Source organism: Barbus barbus, assembly GCF_936440315.1.
Source record: "Barbus barbus genome assembly, chromosome: 22".
NCBI classification, from domain to species: Eukaryota; Metazoa; Chordata; class Actinopteri; order Cypriniformes; family Cyprinidae; genus Barbus; species Barbus barbus.
Genome location: NC_136750.1, coordinates 11658605 through 11680429, shown reverse-complemented (window position 1 = coordinate 11680429; position 21825 = coordinate 11658605). Strand labels below are relative to the sequence as shown.

The window sequence follows — 21825 nt, the reverse complement described above, 5'->3', positions numbered from 1 at the left end:
GTTTACAAAACATTCATAAGCAATTAATAAGTGATATGCTAACAATGTGTATGTTTTGTTAATTCATTTAAAAGTCATTTACAAGTAATTAGCTAATGATGAACTAATCATTTACAAAACAATCTTTAGTGTTATACTGAAGAAAGAACGTCACCTACATCTTGCATGGCCAGAGATAAAGTAAAATTAACAGCAAATGTTCATTTCTGGGTCAACTATTTCTTTAAATAACACATTTTCAAGTGTACTAAGAAAAATATTTTTAGCTGTGACTCCATTTTAAAGGCAGGCCAGCGTTCCAGGATATCACCAACAGGTAGGTTTTCAGTGATGACCTCTTTGCATCTCAGGGCAAAGGTCGTCTGCATTAACTTCATAATCAGGACAAGATTTTTGTCACTCTTCTTAACTTCTTCTAAAATTTGTAGTCTAAGTTGTTCCAGGCTTGCCATGTCTTCGCCTATTGGGAAGTTAGGGAGGAAATTCACTTCTGCCCTCTTGGGGCGTTTGATGTTTGTGTGAGGAGCTTGCTTGTCCGGGTTGTTTCTACTCCTCTTCCCACAATTTACAGCAACCTCGTGAAATCCTGCTCGACTCAATTTAGTCCGGTAATTCCCCATCTTAAACTTCAGACTGTTTTTCCAACCATACCACCCTGTGTGAGATCCTGGCTCTTTTAGACAAGGATGCTTGGTGACAAGTGCTTCTGCTACCTTTGAAACCTCTTTATCATTCGGGTATGCTTTGAAACTATGCATTTTGGCTGCAAGGGTCTCAAGAATGTCATGCTTTTGTCCCCTGGATAACTTGAGAGTCTTCCCTGTTTTCTCATGTGTAGCATTTCCCTCACCAAGTATGAGTTCTACCTCGTAAGAAAAAGTGGGCACTGGAAAAACATACGGCCATCTCTCAGTCCTGTCTGGAGTCACAGCATGGGGCAATGTTATTGTGTCATCTGATGCTACTGAACTTGCATCAATCTCAGATCGTACAGCTTTTACCACAGCCTTTTGTGGAAGCTCCTCTATGTCTACAAGGGAACATAATTGCCCGTCAAAATCTGGATCTTCGTAAGATAGGTTAAAGTCAAAGTCCAGCTTAAACTTTTCTTTTATCATTGTTTTTAACTCATTCACAGATTCTGGACGTGAAGACAGAGTCATCTTCCGCACAATGTCTGATGAGATATGGACATGAAGCAGGAAGTTCTGAGCTGCCATTCTTACTGTTTAAAAGAAAATAAAGAATGCATTAATGAGTTTAAAGGGAATGTTCACCAAAAATATGAAAACTCTCATTCCATACCAGATGTCTATGACTGTCCTTCTTTCTTTACAAAGACAAATGAAGATTTTTAGAAAAATTATTCATTTCTGTGAGTCCATATAATACAAGTGAATGGGTTTTGGAAAAAGTTAACACTTCAAACAGCACATACAGCAATAATGATGCTATCTGTACAATTACAGTATATAAATCAATGTCTTCTGGAGTAAAATTATTGGTGTAAGAATTTTTATAATTTTAACTTTTTTTTTACACTTTAAAGAATCGCTTTCACTCAACCATAATACGCATGTTTGTACATGTGAACTATGATGTAACGCATAGGGAAGCTTGCACAAAAATGTATTTCCTTGTGCACTTCTTATGCCAGTTTCACAAAATGCTTACATTATGCTTCACAACATGCTTAAATTTACATCAAGCATGAACGTGACGCTCTCATGAACACATGATTATAGATTAAAAAAAAATTAAATATTAAAATGTTCCTGACACACACCTATTGTTTTGCTCCAGAAGACATTGATTCATGAGGTTTTATGGATCACTGTCATTATTGCTATATGTGCTTTTTGAACTTTCAACTTTTTGGAACTCATTCACTTGTGTTATATGGACTCACCGATATGGTATATTTTTCTAAAAATCATCAGTTTTGTTCAGTTGAAGAAATAAAGTCATATACATATGGGATGGCATGAGGTATGTAAATAATAATTTTAATTGTTGATATCCCTTTAACACTACTCTAACCACAAACTATTCTATATGACTATTTTTTCCTATTTCTAAATGGGTTTAATCCTTCAAATCTTTGATCAAAACAGATCGTTTCTGTGTTAACAGCAAATGTCCATCGATAGTGTATGCCGTGAGACTTACTGTGCCATTTAGTTCCGAAAGTTGATGCACAGAGAAAATGTTCAATGATGTCAGCTCAAATGATCTTAAATGTTCTCTGTACCAGGACTCGTAGTTCCTGCAAAGAAAGGAAGCAGAGTTGTTCACAAGCAGTATATTTTCAATCCTGATGAATTTTGGAAGTCCTCCTGCCTGCCCTGCAGAAACAAACATTCCATTTGCATACTCTGTGCCATCAATAGAGACTTTTGATGTACTGTATATGTTTTGGCTGTCTGTCTTGGTCTCTATGAAGTCTCTTGCCACTTGAGGCAGAGTAGTGACTTGGACAGTAGTAACACTTGAGACCTGTATGTGGGGTCTGAAAAAAAATGGTGCATTGAGGTGATATGTCATCATGTGCTGATGCCTGCGAAGGTTTTCAAGACATTCTTGAAATTCTGTGTGTCATGTATCACCTTTTTGAAAAAGCGGTGTTTTCCCTCAAATCTCATGGTCCACAGATGAACCAGAGGCCCAAAACACTTGGTCAGTTCTGGGTAGTGTTCGATATAATGATGCTTGGGTCTAAAGTCTGGAAACACTGCTTTAAGAACCTGTCTGTGATCACTTATTTTAGTTTGCATGTAATGGATGGATTCTTCTGTGAAAGATGGAGACAACACTAGCTGCACAATTTCTTTAAGGTCCATCAATATGGCCCATGCTTCATCTCCTTCAGGGACTTTACTTCCTACCATAAGTGGTAATAACCTCAGCAGAGTGGAATTTTCATGCCCATTCCCACCAATGTTTCGTTTGGCAACAAAATTTTTGGGAATTTGCTGAGGTTTATCAAGCCTATCAGTGTGCTGATATGGAAATGTGCAAATTTTTTTGTTTAGGGCTTCAAGGGTGAAATACTTCTTTCGAATCATTTCACTGATGCACAAGGCCAACTCAACAGGCACAATACCCTCAAACAAATCATGCAGAATATCAGGTGGGAATCCAGTAATGGGATGAAAATGCTGCAGTGCCTTGCTGAGAGCACACTCACCTGTAACACCAAAATGGCTTACATTTTCTCCTTGCACAACATTTTGCACATGAAGATCATGGCAGTCCTTCGTTCTCATGCTAAAATCTCCTTCAGAAACTTCACTGGTCTGTCTTTGATCTGCAGTACAGCAACAAAATCTACAGAAATAATGTCCTTGGAAAGACTGCACAAAGCCTGCAAGACCATGAGCAGCCAAATTATCAGCTGCCACAAACAACACCGTGCCCCTGATGCACTGACCGAGACTTTCAATAAAAACACCATCCTGCTCAAGAGTTTGCAAGTCTTTCAACAAAGGTGACAGAACACTTTCATAACCACACTTCTGCACATCTGATACTTTGCATAGCAGAGCTAGTTGTATGACATGTAGGCTGGATCTATACTTGCTGGGTAAATTGGCAAGTAACCAATACACTGCACAAAGCTTGTGGATCTTTCTAGCTGTGCCTAAAGGATTTGCTAATTCAAGGTACAGAATCATCCACATACAGAATCGGTGACAATTTCAGCTCTCCTGCTTCAGACAGTACCTCATTTTGTTTGAAATACATTCCGTCTTCATGAGAAATGTACATTCCAGGTGGCGATGGTTTGGCTTCATGAATTTTCTCAAGAAGATCAGTATTTTTAAACATTGTTTGAAGCATCTGAAGTATTGGAACATACACAGCTGTGTGTCCATTGGAATCTACTGTATATTGAACTGGCAATACCAGAGGATAGTTACTCTCCACAAATCTTTTTCTTCGCTTAGCAGTGGACAGCTCCGCACCTTCTACAGTAGAGCTGACAAAGATGTTACTTTTCACGACAGCTTCCACTAATTCATTAAGAAGGACTTCACTGAGAGTCTGATCATGCTCTCGCAGAACCATGATGATTGAGTCTCTCACAAGAGGTTTGGACAGTGAGAATATCTGTACAAAACTTTCAACTATGTCTTGTATAGCCATCTCTGATACATGAAGAACACTGTGCATTTTCAAGAACAAAGAAGCCAAGTTGTTCCTTAATTGAGCTTGCAATTCATCTGTGTCATATCTTGACTCAAGATGATTAAAGTCAGTAGTCTCTAGCTCAAGAGAATCCTGAGAGGAATCAGGCTCATTAGATTCAACTTGATTTTGCATTGAGGGGCTGTCAGTTACTGCCCAGATGATCTCGTCCTTAAAATCTGAGACATCACCATCTGGATGATTCCTACTTTTGTGGGCATTGAAGGAGGAATAGACATTGGTAGAGTACTGACAATTTCTGAATGGACAGTCCACTGTCTCATGTTGTTTTAAATGTGTCCTTAAATGACTGAGAAGGGTTTTATCGCTAAACGGCTGCTTCAGTCCACATTTAGGACAGATGAATGATACACATTCCATATGATTTACACTATGCACAGCTGTCTGAGTATGCAACCGTGTTAAGTGAATTTTCAACGCATTTATTGACTGAAATGTGCAGATACAGTCTTCATAGAGACATGGCAATGGGCTGACTGAGGAAACATTGCCATGATGCAAACGATAGTGTTCAAGCACCTGTAACCTTTTATCAAAGATAGCAGCACAAAGTTTGCACTTCCACGCCATTGATTTTTTTTTTCCTTTTCGATTTGTTTCGTTTCTCAATATTCATTCACATTTTAGTATCTTTATGCAATGAATGTGTATTAATAATTGGACATAAACATACCAAACTGAACTGCCAGCTGCTTCACTTTTAGCCTGAAAAAAGACAGATTGTGAAGTTAGTCAGGTTGTAATATTTGCCAAAATAGAAAAAATATATGTGAATACACATGACGCTAATCAGTTATGTAACTTAAATGATTAGTTCACATTCAAAACATTTTTTGCTGATAATTTACTCACCGCGATGTCATCCAAGATATCCATGTCTGTCTGTCTTCAGTCGAAATGAAATTAAGGTTTTTGAGGAAAACGTTCCAGGATTTTTCTACATATAGCCTAATGGACTTCAATGGCAACCAATGATCTGAAGGTTCAAATGTCCATCTCAATGAGGCTTCAAAGTCTCGACACGATCCCAGTCGAGAAATAAGGGTCTTATCTAGCGAAACGATCGGTCATTTTTATATATATATATATATATATATATATATATATACTTGCCCAAAACCGTACTATTTCTGACATGTGCCACGCATTGCATCATCACGTTGGAAAGGTCACATGTCACGTCATCTACCTAAGCTATTTTTCTGTGTAGGCTACTCCTGTTCAAAAAGGTAGGGAAGGGCGAAAAACTCCCTCATTTTCTCCTCCAACTTTAAAATCGTCTGACATCTTTGTTTTAATTTATTATTATTTATTTAATTTTTTTTTAAAGTTTTTATATATATAAATTACATTTTTTTTAAGAAAGACATGGATATCTTGGATAACATTGGGATGAGTAAATTATCAGCAAAACATTTTTTGAAAGTGAACTAATCCTTTAATAGGCATTAATCTCAGTCTGATCACATAAAACAAACCTTAAACATTTAAATATTAGCCTATTTATACTGCACAATTTTCTTTTTGAAATGTTCAATTTTAAGCAAGAACAAAAATGCCTCAGCTAAATAACACAAGCTTAATGGTATGGCTTGAGCAAACTATTTAAATACCATTTATAAATACCTGTCCTTACAAAAAATGTACAACACGTGTAACAAAGTGCTTCTTATTATTGTAAAACCTCCATGAAAACTACTAACGTTAGCAGCTAACTTACTTGTCTATTCATGCGTGCAAAATAAGATGAGTTTTTACACAACCAATGCAAAAAGACAGACTTTGATATTTTAAAAAAATTACTTGAATACATTTGCTTCAACAATTCAATCCATTTTTACATTTAGTGAGGCAGGGTACAATTGATCAAATCCTCATTCGCTTTGCAGATGCATAGAATACATTAACTGCTACGACACTAAAGATATTTGCAGAAAATAAAACAGGGAACTTACCAGATTAGTGTGCCCAAAGAGAAGAAGAATATAATGGCGGGCAGCACAACAAAGAAAATCTTGTCACCAGCAGGTTCCGAAAATTGCATGCCGTGTTTCTCACCAAAGGTCCTCACAGACAACACCACAGCAAATTCCCGATCGAAGAATATTTCCTCCTACGCTATTTTTTATACAATATGATCGAGTTTTTCACGTTGAAACCTTAGCTGGACAGATTTTCATCTGAGGCGGGTCAGGCGAGCAACAAAAACATGGCGTGTTTTCACGAACTTGCAACCGCTAGTTGAAGGAGGAGCACGTACGGACGTAAGTGACGTCAGACGAATTTATAGTAAAACTATTTGAGTGCACTGACAAAAACAAATGAAAGCATTTGAGTGCTGTAAACTTAAAATTTCACTTTCGTTCTCATTGCTCAGAAAATTAAAGGTGAATGAACGTAATTACAGCCCATTTTATTTATGGAAGTTTTACTGTTTGGTTTTACAGTGAAGATGTAAAGTGACTACATTTTTTTTTTTTTCATAAGATACTTGGGCAGGGGAAATCTGAAGTTGATGACAGCAATAGCCCCAGTATAGATCCACATTTAAAGGGAAGTCGTGGCCTAATGGTTAGAGAGTCAGACTCGTAATTCAAAGGTTGCGGGTTTGAGTCTCGGGCCGGCAGGGATTGTAGGTGGGGGGAGTGAATGTCCTGCGCTCTCTCCACCCTCAATACCACGACTGAGGTGCCCTTGAGCAAGGCACCGAATCCCCAACTGCTCCCCGGGCGCGCAGCATAAATTACTGCCCACTGCTCCGGGTGTGTGTTCACGGTGTGTGTGTGTGTGTGTGTTCACTGCTGTGTGTGTGCACGTTGGATGGGTTAAATGCAGAGCACGAATTCCGAGTATGGGTCACCATACTTGGCCATATGTCACTTCACTTCACTTAAATGATGTCAAAGCGATCTCTGAGAAGAAATGTCTTAAAATTGTGTGTAGACTTTGTCAGGTCCACTGTTTATCCTGACTAGCTGCATAACTGTGTGGTATGGTGCTTGCAACGCATCCTGCCACAAGTCTCTTCAACGCATAGTGAGAAGATCGTTGATGTCTCTCTCCCCTCCCTCCAGAACATTTACAGCACCCGTCTCACCCACAAAGCCCTCTGCATTGCAGGTGATCCCACCCACCCGACACACAGCTTCTTCAGTCTGCTGCCATTAGGGAGGAGACTGCGGAGTCTCCAGGCGAGGACCAGCAGACTGAAGGACAGCTTCATACATCAGGCTGTCAGGAAGCTGAACTCCCTCCCGTCCTTGCCCCCCCCCCCCCCCCCCCCCCTCTTTTACCCCATGCAACACTGAACACTGATACTATGACCCCAGCTCCCCACATCCCCAGGACCCTTCCACCCCCCCCCACCCACTTAAAAACTGTGACCAGCACCTGTCACTTGTGCAGTATTGGACTGATCACTACCTCATCCAGCATTGACTGCAAACTACCTCTTCGGACAGTCTGATCAAAAGACTGTTCTCCTGTCACTTTAACAGACTGATAAGCTCTTCTTGCACTACACTTATATCTGCACAGTTTTGTTTTATTTAACTGGTTTGCACTCTGTTCTGCCATGTGCCTTATGCCACTTTATCTATCTCTTTCTTTATTTTTCTACAATGTTCTCATTTGTATATCTGTATAGTTGTATGCACATATGTTTATACTGTATTTATCTGTATTTGAACTTCTACTGTCAGTGTTTTAAATGTTAACTGTATGCACCAAGGGTCTGAGAGTAACGCAATTTCAATTCTCTGCATGTATGTGCCGTACATGTGGAAGAATTGACAATAAAGCAGACTTGACTTGACTTGTTTGGCTGGCTTTATCTGTAAAATTGCATAATTTTTCAAAATTAAATTCTGAAATTATGTTTTTGCAGGCCAGTGAAGGTGTACACTAAGGCTGATGGGAAAGTGTGCATCCACCCTAAATCTGTCAATGCAGAGGAAACTCAGTTCCACTACACATGGCTCATTTATCACCTGAAGATGAAGACCACCAGTGTACGTACATTTTACCCCAAAGTGAAGTTTTGTCAGCTTTAACTAACAAAATTGTCCCCAATAAACTCACATATATACACTCATGCAGTGTTCATTCACTCATATCAAAGGGAAGGGCTACTGTATATCATTTTGTTGAAGAGCTCTGTTTAGTTGCGAGACAGGATGTGTGTTTGCAAATGAATGCCACTTCTAGTTTAAGTCCATCTTTTATTCAGTTTCTGTGTGCCTTTTAACTGACACCCTCTCAAAAGAGATCAAAGCTCCTTACTGAATCGAGGAGTACCTCTCTAGGATCTCTCTACTTGCTCAATGACTCTCTCACACGCACAGATAGGCTTTTTTTGCCAGAAAAGAAGTGAAACAATATTAACTTTGGTGCCGTTCTCTCAGAGTGTAGTCTCTACAGTGAGACCAACCTGTGCTAACGCTATAGTCAATCTGTGGTTTCTTTCTATTCAAATTATAATAACTTAGACTAAAATGAATATTTCATGCTAATTTATTTAATAGGTTGACTTGTAATAAATAACCCAGGGAGTCTTGCTCAACTCTGACTATGTGACAACATTATTGCTTGATTTTTTTTTAGTCTTGGCGTAGTCTTTCTCAGCATAGCGATGCAGGAAACACTGGGAGAGAGAAGAAAATTACATGTAAAAGGAGGAGAAAGATTTTCAAGAGAGGGACAAGGGAGATGCCTGAAGCAAAGTGGCAGATAGTAAGATTGAAGTGTTAGAGAAAGAGAAATAGTGTGAATGAAGTTGGAATAAACCAGCGTATGGAGAGATTGAGGAAGGAGGCAGAATGAGACTCTAGATTGCAACAATCAGATTGGAAGCTAAAAGGTACGTGTGAAGATCGAGAAAGATTGATTGACACCTCCCCACTGGGTAAACCTGTGCGGCTCCTGATTAGGACTTAGTACTGTGTTAAACCAATAAAGAGACAAGAAGAGCTGAAGACAAGCTGCTCTTCCTCTTTCTTTTCACACACATTTACACTATTCTGTTTCTGTGTGTGTGTGTGGATGTAAAAGTATTACTCTGGAGATGTCACCCTGTCCTATGGCAATAACAAACACACATTCTGTCTCTTCACTCACTGCCTAAGAAACAGTACATTTAGGGATTGAGACATCTTTAGGGAATCTCAAAATTGCAGGGGTGGATTATTTTTCCTTTTGCATGTGTGCCCGTGCATGCATCAATTCAGGGCTAGTTTTACAAAAGCACAAACAGCTTTCCGAGTAATGTTCAACAAGGCTGGTCAGTGACAAAGTCCATGATAAGTTAGCGATGTAGATATGAATTGTAATGTATTAGTTTTGATTTAATCCATTTTGAAAATGTATACAGTACTTTCCTAGAAATGGTTGTTTTAATGCCTTGTAAACATGTCAAGTGGTGTAACCATCAAGTAATATTTCTTTATAAAATAATTCTGTAGCGTTAAGGTCATGACAATAAAATGATTTACTGTTATGTTGATTAAATGACTTGGCAGTCAAATTAAACCGTTATTAATATTTGAAAACAAAAACAAGTAGTAATTTAACTTTTTAAAATATTTTCCTTTCGAGGGTATCAGCTTTTTGAGATGTTTTTTTTTTCTTAAGAGACTTTCTTAAGACTTAAAGAGATGAACTGTATGAAGTAAATAGATGGGTTTTTTTTTCTAGATAAAAAAAAAAAAAAAAATACTTTTGTAATTTTTTTTTTCTTTTTCTAAAGATCTTCCTCTATGACTGCACCGAAGTGTCTCCATTTTCATTGTTGTTTTTTGGAGGAGATATTTCCATCCAGAGGGACCAGGACCAAGAGACAATCGCTGTGGACGAGTGGATCGTGTTTCAGTCCCCGGCACGCATTGCTCACCTTGTCAAGGTGAGCGTTAACTTGACATGTTCGTTTAAAGGGGTGGTTGACCATTTTTTTTTCTAGGCTTGATTGTATTTATGGGGTGCAGTCAAAGGTGTTCATGCTTCGTATTTTAAAAAACGCTATGTGAAAAGTGTATAATTGGAACAGTTTGTTGGAGCTGATCTAATGATCTGAATGAGAGAGAGAGATGAAGAGCATGTACAGAGCAGGGGGATGCGAGGAACCGTATTAAGAACCGCCGCTTTAAAACATGATTTTCAACTTGTGAATCCATTAAAATCATTAGAAGACAGAATCGTTTTTATGTGCACCCCTAGTTTTCTTTTCATTTCTTCCTCTTCTCTATGGCTTCGCCCCCTTTGCTGCGTGTTCCCGGGGACAGGGATTTTCTGGGTTCGTGACGTATCGGACCCGGAAAGTAGCTTGTTGTAGTCCCTACGAGCTACTTTCTTTTGTAGGCATTAAACTGACAGAATGTTAAAAGATGAAATCTCTGTTTGCCTTGAACTTTCAGCATCGTTAACTTTGCAGATATTGTTTATGCTCAAACAGCAAACATTACACACTAACTAACATTAAAAGAGTGAAATCACAATTAACCACCCCTTTAAAACTTACAATCACATGCTGCAGAGCACTCAGTGATGGGTTGCAGTTATACTTTGAGTTTATTTTTTTAAATTTAGGATCTGAGGAAGGAGCTGGATATGTTACTGGAGGAGAAGATAAAGAGTCCAAATCCTGTGGTCTGGAATGACCGGGGGTCTAAAGATTGTGCTGTTCTCTCCGCTATAATAGACCTCATCACAACTGAGGAAACCCCTGCTGGAGGCCCCAGGAGAGGCAGCCAGTGAGCACCAACCAACAGGAGCTTATTTATTTGAATGACATTCAACTGTGACATACAGAAAAGTGATCTGCTGTCACAGCTGTGTGAACAATGATACTCTTTCTCTGTACTTGTAGGTGTTTGAGTAAATACCTACAGCATTAGAAATAAGAAATAGATTTTTGGGTCTTTTTTTTATTTTAGCATTGGCTTGAGTTATTGTACGCTTTTCTTTACAGTAATTTATTAAATTTGCCATGATGCAATTAATTTGACTATGGAGGAGTTCCATTCTTAATCTTGCTATATACACACATATAGGTTAAGAGACATGTAGTAAAATTTAAGCAATGAAATATCTTTTAATGTACATGTATAATCTCAAATATAAATTGATATGCTGATTATAAAAGTTTACAAGTTGCAGATATCTTAATACATATTTAAATTTGGCATAATTCATGTTTACATTTTCCCTGAGTTAATTCAAAGAGTGAACAACGCAGTTGAACATCTCTGTGCTACCATACAACTTTCCTTCACTTTAAACAGGGACTCCAATTCCACAAAATGTATTGTTTTATAATGAGCCCTGAGGTCACATAAAAGCAACTATGGTGTATATTTGTCCTTTGTATGAAGCTACTAAAGTTGTTCCTGTTCTGCAGTGAGTCTTCATGTGCTGTGCATTCCACAGAAGGAGGCAGAGCTTCAGTAATGGCCTCTGACATTGGTCTCTAGGCCTTGCAGACGGTCCATCCTCTGCATGTTTTTCTCAATGGTTGCCTGACAGGTGATGAGTTCGGCACACTCGGCCAGGAACCAGCCCCTCTCTCCATCCCGCAGACGCTCGCCTTCATACCAACCTGAAACCACAACCATATATCAATTCACCTTATGTACACAAACCAGTCACTGATCAAAGCAAAAACATTTAAACTACAACGAAACACAATCTGCTGTCAGAGCCATAACTTAGAAATGGCACAGACTTATGTTAGTGACCACTAACTCCCATTCCCCCTTCATTTACATAAACTGTGTATTCAGACCCCCTTCACTTTTTTTCAATTTTGTTATTTTGCAACCTGATACTACAATTGTTTAAATTATTTTTTTTCTCATTAATCTACACTCCTCGTACCTCATAATGACAGTGAAAACAGAATTTTAGAAATGTCTGTAAATTTATTAAAAAGAAAAAACTGAAATATCCCATTTACGTTAGTATTCAGACCCTTTGCAACAGCACTTAATTTAGCTCAGGTGCCTGCCATTTCTCTTGATCATTGCCGAGATGTTTCTACGCCTTGACTGGAGTCCACCAATTCAATTGATTGGACATGATTTGGAAAGGCAATGTCCTAGAGTGGCTCAGCCAGAGCCCTGGCTTGAACCCTATTGAACATCTCTGGAGAGACCTGAAAATGGCTGTCCCCCGACGGTCCCCATCCAACCTGATCGAGTTTGAGAGAATTTGCAAAGAAGAATGGCAGAAAATCCCCCAATCCAGGTGTGCAAAGCTCATTGCGTCATACCCAAAAAGACTTGAGGCTGTAATTGTTGCTAAAGGTGCTTCAACTAAGTACTGAGTAAAGGGTCTGAATACTTATGTAAATGTGATATTTCAGTTTTATTCTTTTTAATAAATTTACAGACATTTCTAAAATTCTGTTTTCACTTTGTCATTATGAGGTATGGAGTGTAGATTGAGAAAAAAAATAATTTAAACAATTGTCAGTATCAGTAACAGGCTGCAACATAATAAAAGTGAAAAAAAAAGTGAAGGGGGGTCTGAATACTTTATGAACGCACTGTAAAACTAGCAAAACGGACTAAAATAAAGCACCATGCAAGAGTCTTGAAATTTTAACAATGTGATGAATTGAAGTGGTGCTGAAAATATGTCCACTTCAAACTGCTTTTCCTTTGATAAGTATTGCGGAGAGTTTATATAAAGATCTCTTGAGAGCAGAATAAAATAGCCTGCTTTCAACTGTCCTTTGTATATTTAATGGCCATTAAAAGATTCACAGGGTCTTTGAAGCCTTATCCCATGAGCCCTGGCCTTTCAACATGAAAGCCAGCCAACAAGAAACAGCCAGAGCGAGACCACTGCTTGACCCTCTGACCAGCACCATCAAAACTGAGACCTTCAGCTGAGCCTCATATTAAAACACATCCCTGTGGTTATAGGACGACTCGTTCTGAGACAATAATCATAACACATCAAAAAAACACAGAACTGTTCTCTGGATAACTTTAACACAAGCAGCGAAAGGTCAGATTTGTTTAGAGAATTTGGAAAATAGAATATGCCAATTATGAGCTTGAGGATACACCTTTTAGAAAAGTGGTTCTCGACCTTTTTGACTCCAAGGCTCCCTTTGTCCAAGACACTTCAAATGGCCTCTTATCTAACCTGATATGTACAAAAAAATCTCACAAAAAAATTTGAAATATTAAGAACTATAATATCTCAATTATACTAAAATAACACAAAACAAAACACACATTGACAACAGGAAGTTGTAAACAGCCAGTCAAATTAAATTATTATATATATTATACAAACTTAAAATGTATACTTTCACAGTTTGTAAACTTTCTGGATCATTCAGAAATTGAATGATTTTTTTTTTTTTTTATATTACATTATATTATATATATATTTTTTAAATAAATGTATACCTTTTCTACCTTAATTTTTAAAACTTAAGATACATTCAGAAGTAGCAAGTTCTTTGCTCATTTATTATCAAGTTAACTAGTAGCTAGCTATTCATGAACAGATTGTTTATTTCTATTTCTATTTTGTATTACAAGTTGTATTTCTATTTGCCTCTTTAAGATGAATCGCTTGATGTATTTCTCAATTGTAAGTCGCTTTGGATAAAAGTGTCTGCTAAATGAATAAATAGAAAATGTAAATGTATTTTCTTTTAGTATTTAAATTAGATTCTTAATATAACTAAATAATTGTTCATACCAAAATGAATTTTCTAATAGGCCAATAGGCCTGTCACGATAACAACTTTTTGTTGTGCGATATATTGCCCCAGAAATAATTGCGATAAGCGATATTATTGTCATTTTAAAGACCATTTTAGGGGAAGTCGTGGCCTAATGGTTAGGGAGTCGGACTTAATCCAAAGGTTGCGGGTTTGAGTCTCGGGCCGGCAGGGATTGTAGGTGGGGGGAGTGAATGTCCAGCGCTCTCCTCAATACCACGACTGAGGTGCCCTTGAGCAAGGCACCGAACCCCTAACGTCTCCCCGGGCGCTGCAGCATAAATGGCTGCCCACTGCTCCGGGTGTGTGTTCACGGTGTGTGTGTGTTCACTGCTGTGTGTGTGCACGTTGGATGGGTTAAATGCAGAGCACAAATTCTGAGTATGGGTCACCATACTTGGCAGTATGTCACTTCACTTCATTTTATGCCAATGAATATATAATCATAATGTAACAGCATAATAATACAAGAAGGCCTACACACTTCCAAATGACAACAAACTTTAAATTTTTAAGAATATTTAGATCATGGAAATTAAGTATCAAAATATTAGATGCCTTAAAATACTTGAATAAATAGTAAATACATTTTTTTGAACAAAAAGTGTAAAGTAACAAGTAGAAAAAAAGAAAAATGCACACAGAAATGTTTCCATCTACAGATTTTTCCCTGACCTTCTTTTCTCTGTAAATTAAGGGTACACACTATTGCTGAAAATCACAATCACTACTTAGCAGTCAGATGTCCGTATGCACAAAGGCACAGATCCCTAAACAAGACCATATCTGCAGATGAAACTTTTTTTGTAGAAGCATTTTTTAGAAGCAATTTGAACTAGCAACTCGTGACTACACCACGTAATGTACAAGAAGCTGCAAAAGACACAGGCGCAAGTGGAATGTACAAAACATGGTGACATTAATTTTTAAGTAAATATAATGTGCGATATATTGCGTCACCAAAAATGATTGAGGTCATGTAGATATATTGCGCAACAAGTCGATATATTGATTATTGGCAGGCCTAATGACCAAATTCACTTAAATATTCCAAACCAGGTTTACTTTTTAATACATATTCAGTTAGCAGAAACAATAAGAAAATCAGTCAGTTCAAAAACATTGTTAACAACATACTGCAATATGGAAAACGTATAGCATCTGTAAGATCTGAAACCTTCATTCAGATTTTCATTCCTTTTATAAATAGAGACCTGATTCCTCATTTCATTCCTGCATACTATCATAAACCCTGAAATGTTTCTAATGTTTGTATTTCATAATACCAGTTGCTAACAGTGTCACAACATGCACACTAATCTACTGTATTATATATACTGCATATATATATATATATATATATATATATATATATATATATATATATTTCTTTCTTTTTTTTCCAGATACTCATTTGTCTGAATTTTGTATTTGCTGTTTTTCCATTATATTTGAAAACCTTGGAAGAAAAGTGAATGGCAGTTTAGACAAATCAAATGTGAAAATCAAACTGAATTTTCATGTTGGTGTGAACAGTCCTTTAGTGAAGAATGTGAAAAAAGGAGGATGTTCTTACCGTCTACTGACTGTGACAACAACACCACATCAGCCACCTGTAGAGAGAGCTCATCTGGCTGCCTGGCTGTGTACGTCCTTGTCATCTCAACTTGCATGGTATCTTATGAAGGAAAAACTAAATTAATAAACCACTAAACACTATGACAGTCTGGAACCTAAAAATGCTTTCCCAAGTGTAAGCCTAGGATTTTTTCATTTATCATTTTATTATCCACAAAAATCATAAGCTTATAGCAAAACTACACCTCAACATGCAGCATGATTTGAGGTATCATTCACATTCATGTGTGTTTAGCAGTATAATCGAGTAATAATAGAGTAGTGTCGCTGTAATACACTATATGGCCAGAAGGTGGTACTGTTGCGCTGATGCTGGCTGTACTTACTCATTCTGTCATTCTTGTCCTTACTGTTGTTCTGTCCCAGAGCGCTGATCCAGCGGGCTCTCTCGTTGCTGTCACAAAGAAAACATACAACACTAACGTATAATCACCGAAGAAGTTTTTTATTTTTTTGACTCACACAAGTGTATGTGATGTTTGTTAAAACCAAACAACACCATTCCTTTATTGTACTGGACATTCACAGACACACACTAGACTAGACTCTTTTACAACAGCAGGTAAAGTTACCAGGAGAAACTTGACCTTGGTGCTGAAGCATTCATTACATTCAGGACAAGAAGTGTCTGTTCATTCCTGTAAGCTCCTTTGTGTTTGTTCAGTTTCATTGAGAACATGCCACCAGTTTTACAGAAATAAAGAATGAAAGGGGAGATGCAGAAGGAAAAGAAAGAGATAGGGGATTGCATCAAATCCTTGACGATTTCAGCTGACGTATTTGTCAAATTCAGCACAAATATCCCACAACAAACATACCTGAGTATTGAGAGAGTAACGACTGTAATCTGTCTGAAACTACTTCTCTTTTGTTGAATTAGATTTTCTATTAAAGGGTTACTCCACCCCAAAATGAAAATTTTGTCATTAATCACTTACCCCCGTCGTTCCAAACCCGTAAAAGCTTCGTTCATCTTCAGATATGCTGTTTTCGTTCAAATAAAAGCGTATCTGTGTGACCCAGCTGACCCGTGTTCAGTAGTGTTGCTTTCGTCAACGAAAATTATGACTAAATATCGTCCTTAACGAACCTATATCACGTGATGAAAACGAAACGAGATGCAACGTAAATGCTGGTCATGTGACGATGACTATAATTAAATGTATAATGCAATATTGTTGATGAATAAACAAACGTTTTGATGAATAAATAAATGTTTCGTCTCTTCATTTTCGTTGACCAAAACGAGACGAAACGGAATGTTATAACGTTATTTTGTCTCGTTATTATTTTGCAGTATTTCTGTTTCCTGTGTCTCACTTCAGGGGCTGCATCAGGTCGCACTGCGCAGTCACTTCCTCAAGCCCCACTCGCGGCATTATTTAGAAGACGACAACAAACAAAGTTAAGTCTGACACATAGAAAGGGACCGATTTAGCCTTCTCAAATCATCACGACTTGCCTAAAATAAAATCTATAGATATACGAAAACAGTTCAAGCATATAACAATGTTTAAACATTAAACCTAGTGCTGAGAGTGGAAGTTAAAGCGCAGGACATGGAGGCGCCAGCGCAATCAATTGCATTTTTTTCAATGGAAACAACTTACGCCGCAATTTTTGCACATAATAGTAAGATTAATACATCATGCGTAACTGTTAAGGGTCTACTTTTATTTGTGTGCACTCACAATATTAACAAATAATTTTATAAAATAAGAAAAAAATGATGCGCCGTCTCGTCTTAAACAGGAGCGCTTCACAAAAATGAAACGAAAGTCAGCGAATACATGCCTCACAGACATGATAAATATATCTATAGAAAGCTTTAAATTACTAAATGAAATAAATAAAAACAAAAACTCTTTCATTATAATCATAATCCTTGAAGATGCACTTTTCCCTAAAGGTGCGTCTAATGAGGAGATGGCGAATCAGGATCATCATCTTCATCTTTGTGACACTGACACAGAAAACACTAGTTTATTAGTAAATAATTCAAATATATCCTTACTATTTCCCCCCCACACATTCAAGGTAATTACTTTTGCTGGGGCTTTGCAGCAAGCTTCAGCCCATTTCGTGCATTTGAACGCAGAACTCTTCAGCTGCGCTGACGGCACTCGCTGCTGCTGTTGGACACTAAATACCGTCGAGTCGCTCTTGACAGTCGCGGCACGGTCTCGTGTTGTTTCCACCAGCGCGGCAATTTTTTTCATCACTAATTGATGGATGTCTAAAATATAAAAATAAGGAGAAGCCTAAAACAGGCCCAAGAGGTGTAAAAAAGTCGGGGCCAGGCCAAAATGCAGGGCTCTAGCGTTCCCCTCGGTAGAAATCACGTTTCCTCCTTGGGCCCCCCCCTATCGTCGGGCCCTTAGAATCATCCTAACTTCCCCCCCTTACGGCGCCCCTGCTACTAGGTACTTATACAATACTGACTGGGTTAAATAGAATTGCATTACTAAAAAGAGACTAAAATACAATTTTCATTGACTAAAACTAGACTAAATGTCATCAGTTTTCGTCGACTAAAACTACACGAAAATAGTCATGGATAATTCTGACTAAAATAAGACTAAAATGCTCAGACTTTTAGTTGACTGAAACTTGACTAGACTAAAAAGAGTATGAACGTGACTAAAACTAATAAAATGACAGCTTCACACAAAGACTAGACTAAAACTAAAATTAAAACAGGCCGCCAAAAACAACACTAGTGTTCAGTGGATACAAATTGTGGAATAAAGTTGTTATTTTTGTTTTCTTTGCATACAAAAAGTATTCTAGTAGCTTTGTAAAATTACGGTTGAACCCCTGATGTCACAGATTATTTTACCAATCTCCTTGCTACATTTCTGGACGTTGATCGTGTTAATTACATTGCTGTCTATGGGAGGGTCAGAGAGCTGTCAGAATGCATCAAAAATATCTTAATTTGTGGTCCGAAGACGAACAAAGCTTTTACGGGTTTGGAACGACATGGGGGTAAGTGATTAATGGCAACATTTTCATTTTGATTTGGAGTAACCCTTTAAGTTGTGAGAGAAAAATACCGAAAATCTGGGCATTTTTTATAGCTGACCTGAAGTGAGTGAGACTGTGGCACACACAGACACCAGTCCGGTCTTACAATCAGAGCAGACAGCCTGAGCTGACCAGCTGCATGAGTCACGCTTGGCTCATTTCTGTCCCATTTAAAGCTGAAGAGGTCACAAAGGCCTCTCGCCTATTCTATTATGGGGAACATTAATGGGCTTGAGTGCGGTGTGATTCATTCATTGGCCAATTAGTGTTTAAAGAGTAATTAGTGTTTAATAGAGTCATGAACAAAGAGGGTAGGAAAGAAGATGAGAAATCTTTAAGGCTGAACTCCAGTTACACATGTAATATAAGTGATTACAAATAGTAATGTATCTAAAATGACAGACCAGTTTCTTGAGCAACAAATCATTCTAGCATAAGTTCTGAAGGATCATGTGATCCGCAGAAATATCTGCTGAAAATTCACATTTTATTGACATTTTAAATTGTAATATTGAACAATATTACTGTTTTTTATTGTTTATTTTACTGTAGTCTTGTGAGAATACGAGACTTCTTACAACAAAAAATTGCGATGTTTTTATTATTAATATTATAAAAAACACTCAAATCATCAATATGTGCCTGAACTGTTGCAATGAGGAAATGACATGACATTGACACGTGACAACCACGTACACACATCCCTTTCACATTTATTGTGCATGTCCAGATATTAAAAATATGTCAAGCAAACTATGAGAACAAGTATGTTCAGCTGAACCCATCTCCCTCAGCCTCGCTCTGCAGGGTGTGTAGTTAGCGTGGGAAGGGCAGCTGTCTATTCACATCCCTGGAATCTGAGCACACATGATCACAACAGGTAGCAAATGCCTTCTTGCTGTTCTGCATTACACCAGCTGAATTACAAGCCAGTAAAAGAACAGTATAGCAAAAAAAACATTGCAACTTCCACCCTAAATAATGCTTTTAACATTAATTGAACAGTGTGATTAAAAAGGAGGGAAGAGTGGGAAGCAGATTGCGTCCTTCAACATTGCTGAAACAACTGGCAGATGTTTTGATAGACGAAATTTCACTAGACTACTGAAAAGTTGCATGAATGTATTCTAAGGTTGGAAGCTTAAAACACCACAACAGTGTCTATTTCCCAGTCCCCTAACATGCATTTAAAGAATAGATAGTGTGATTTTACATTTCATGCCAACTTCAATAACTTGAATCTGCCAAGCCTTATTTTCCAAACACCAGAAAGGCAAGCAGCACCTGGAAGACCTCACATCTCCACTGTCTGGTATCCTGCATGCTGCACTGCTTCAGCACGCTTCCACATTTCCAACAGCTGAAGGCCAAAATTCCACACCTATCACCTTTAAATATTATTTTACATGAGGTGAAAAGTGAATGAAGGCGTCAGAGCACCAATAGAAGACACGTTTGGGAGTAAATATTCAAACTCGCCCCTGAGGCACAGTAAGGAAACAGGAATATCTAAAAAATATGAAGATGAACAAAGCATCTTGAATGAGGCTTATTCAGACAAAACCAATGCATTATGTTAATAATTTATAGTGCTCGCTTAGTGGGCAGAGAGAGGCCTTTCAAATACAATACCGATGGTTACTGCTTCTGAATACTAAATGAGGCACTTAGTGAGCCTGCAGGGGCCACTGCAACTCAATTTCCTGAAAAAGTGTTTGGCCACCTAGCAAAGGATGGAACAATATACCATTTCTACTGAGCATAGCACAAATAGACGTAGCTGATGACGTCACAATGGACTCCAAAGTCATTTTCTCAGAAATGAAGAGTCAGGGGCTTTCCATAACAATAACACTCATGCATACCCGCCATGGGGGAGAATTGTTCCACTCACACTCAAGAGAAGAGTTGGTTTAGTTGTATCGAGCTGTGTTATTAGACTCTCAACTGGGTGGAGCCTGACAGAGGTCCAGAAATGTGGGAGAACTTGTCTTGTGTTGACGAAGTTTCCTCAGAAGAACTACAGTCATGTTGACTCTTCACCAAGAACAACAGTAGATAGGCATCTCTGTTATGTAAGTGGATCGGCAACATACTAAGCTATAATTACACTCTCAGCAACAGATAACATGTTATCTCACTTACATGAACAAACAGTCACGATCTGTGGCTGTGTTTCGAAACTTAGTGAGCAGCCAATTAAAACAGCATCTTTGAGCATTATGAAAGCATTTCTCCATTTAAATTTGCATTTAGAAATGAAAGTAATGATCTAACTTCTGCTCAGGGTTATGTGATCCTCAAAATTGAAAAGCTCAATTGAAAAATAAAATTATAATCTTCTCTTTAACAGAATACAATGTTGTCAGAGAGAGAAAGTGAAAGAGACGGAAGAAGAAGAGGGAGAGAAAGCGAGAATGAAAATAGAATAGAGAGGCTGAAATAAGATCTTAGGCTGATGATACATGGGGCAACTTTTTGAGCAATGTTGCCATCAATGGGCAACCGGGTGAGACACAGGGCCCACGACCCATTATAAGTATCCAGATAGAAATTTGTTACTCATTCTTAGTGGGAAAGTGCCCAAGCAACACTGCTCTAAAAAGTTGCCTGGCAAAATTGCTCAAAAAGTTGCCCCGTGTATCATCAGTCTTAGAGACTTAAAGTAAAATTTCTGAGACAGTGCAGTGCTCGCTTATGCAAAACTCAGCATTACAATGTTTAGAGCATTGTGAGTGGTTTCCAAGGGGGAGTTATATGGTTGATTAGTAGGGGTGTAAATCGGATGGTTCGTCACGATACGATATCGATTCTCATACCCAGCGATATATGATATATTTGCCGATATCTCAAAAAATTCAACGATACGATTACGATTCGATGCGGCTGTCTGTGTGCGTGCTCAGAAAACTGTTCAGTGCTCAGTGCTCGACTGTTCCGCCAACAATCCTGAGCGCCTTTTATGCTCGTCTCGTGCCTTCGGGCAGTCCTTATATTGAGTCCAGATACGCGAGTTTGAATGAGAATGCACACATTGGTGGTAATGCATTGACGGTCATTAATGCATTATTTTAAAAAAACTAAAAACTAAAAAAAACACTAGGTTTCTTTTTTCTATATTTTATCTACTCATTTTCTTAAAAAAAAAAAACACCTTGCTACGTTTACTGCGTTAGGCTAACCATGACTTGTAATAGCACTGGCATGTTGTTGCTCTT

General features: G+C 38.0%; 2 protein-coding genes across 2 annotated transcripts in view; one reads left to right on the top strand and one right to left on the bottom strand.

Annotated features, from left to right (window-relative positions):
• Positions 1-10956, top strand: part of LOC306887958 (ATP-dependent DNA/RNA helicase DHX36-like) — a gene marked incomplete at both ends in the record, with an annotated part of 73451 nt that extends 62495 nt beyond the window's left edge. Inside the window, 3 exons of the mRNA XM_079446017.1 lie at positions 8096-8219; positions 9953-10105; positions 10789-10956. Of these exons, the coding sequence (XP_079302143.1) occupies positions 8096-8219; positions 9953-10105; positions 10789-10956 (445 nt within the window). The remainder of the gene's footprint in view (positions 1-8095; positions 8220-9952; positions 10106-10788) is intronic.
• Positions 10957-11133: 177 nt separating this feature from the next.
• LOC306887998 (rho guanine nucleotide exchange factor 26-like) overlaps positions 11134-21825 on the bottom strand; it is an 81689-nt gene continuing 70997 nt past the window's right edge. The window contains exons 13-15 of the mRNA XM_079446083.1: positions 15907-15974; positions 15519-15620; positions 11134-11797 (exon numbers count right to left, since the gene is read on the bottom strand). Coding sequence (XP_079302209.1) covers positions 11643-11797; positions 15519-15620; positions 15907-15974 — 325 coding nt within the window. The 3' untranslated portion in view covers positions 11134-11642. The remainder of the gene's footprint in view (positions 11798-15518; positions 15621-15906; positions 15975-21825) is intronic.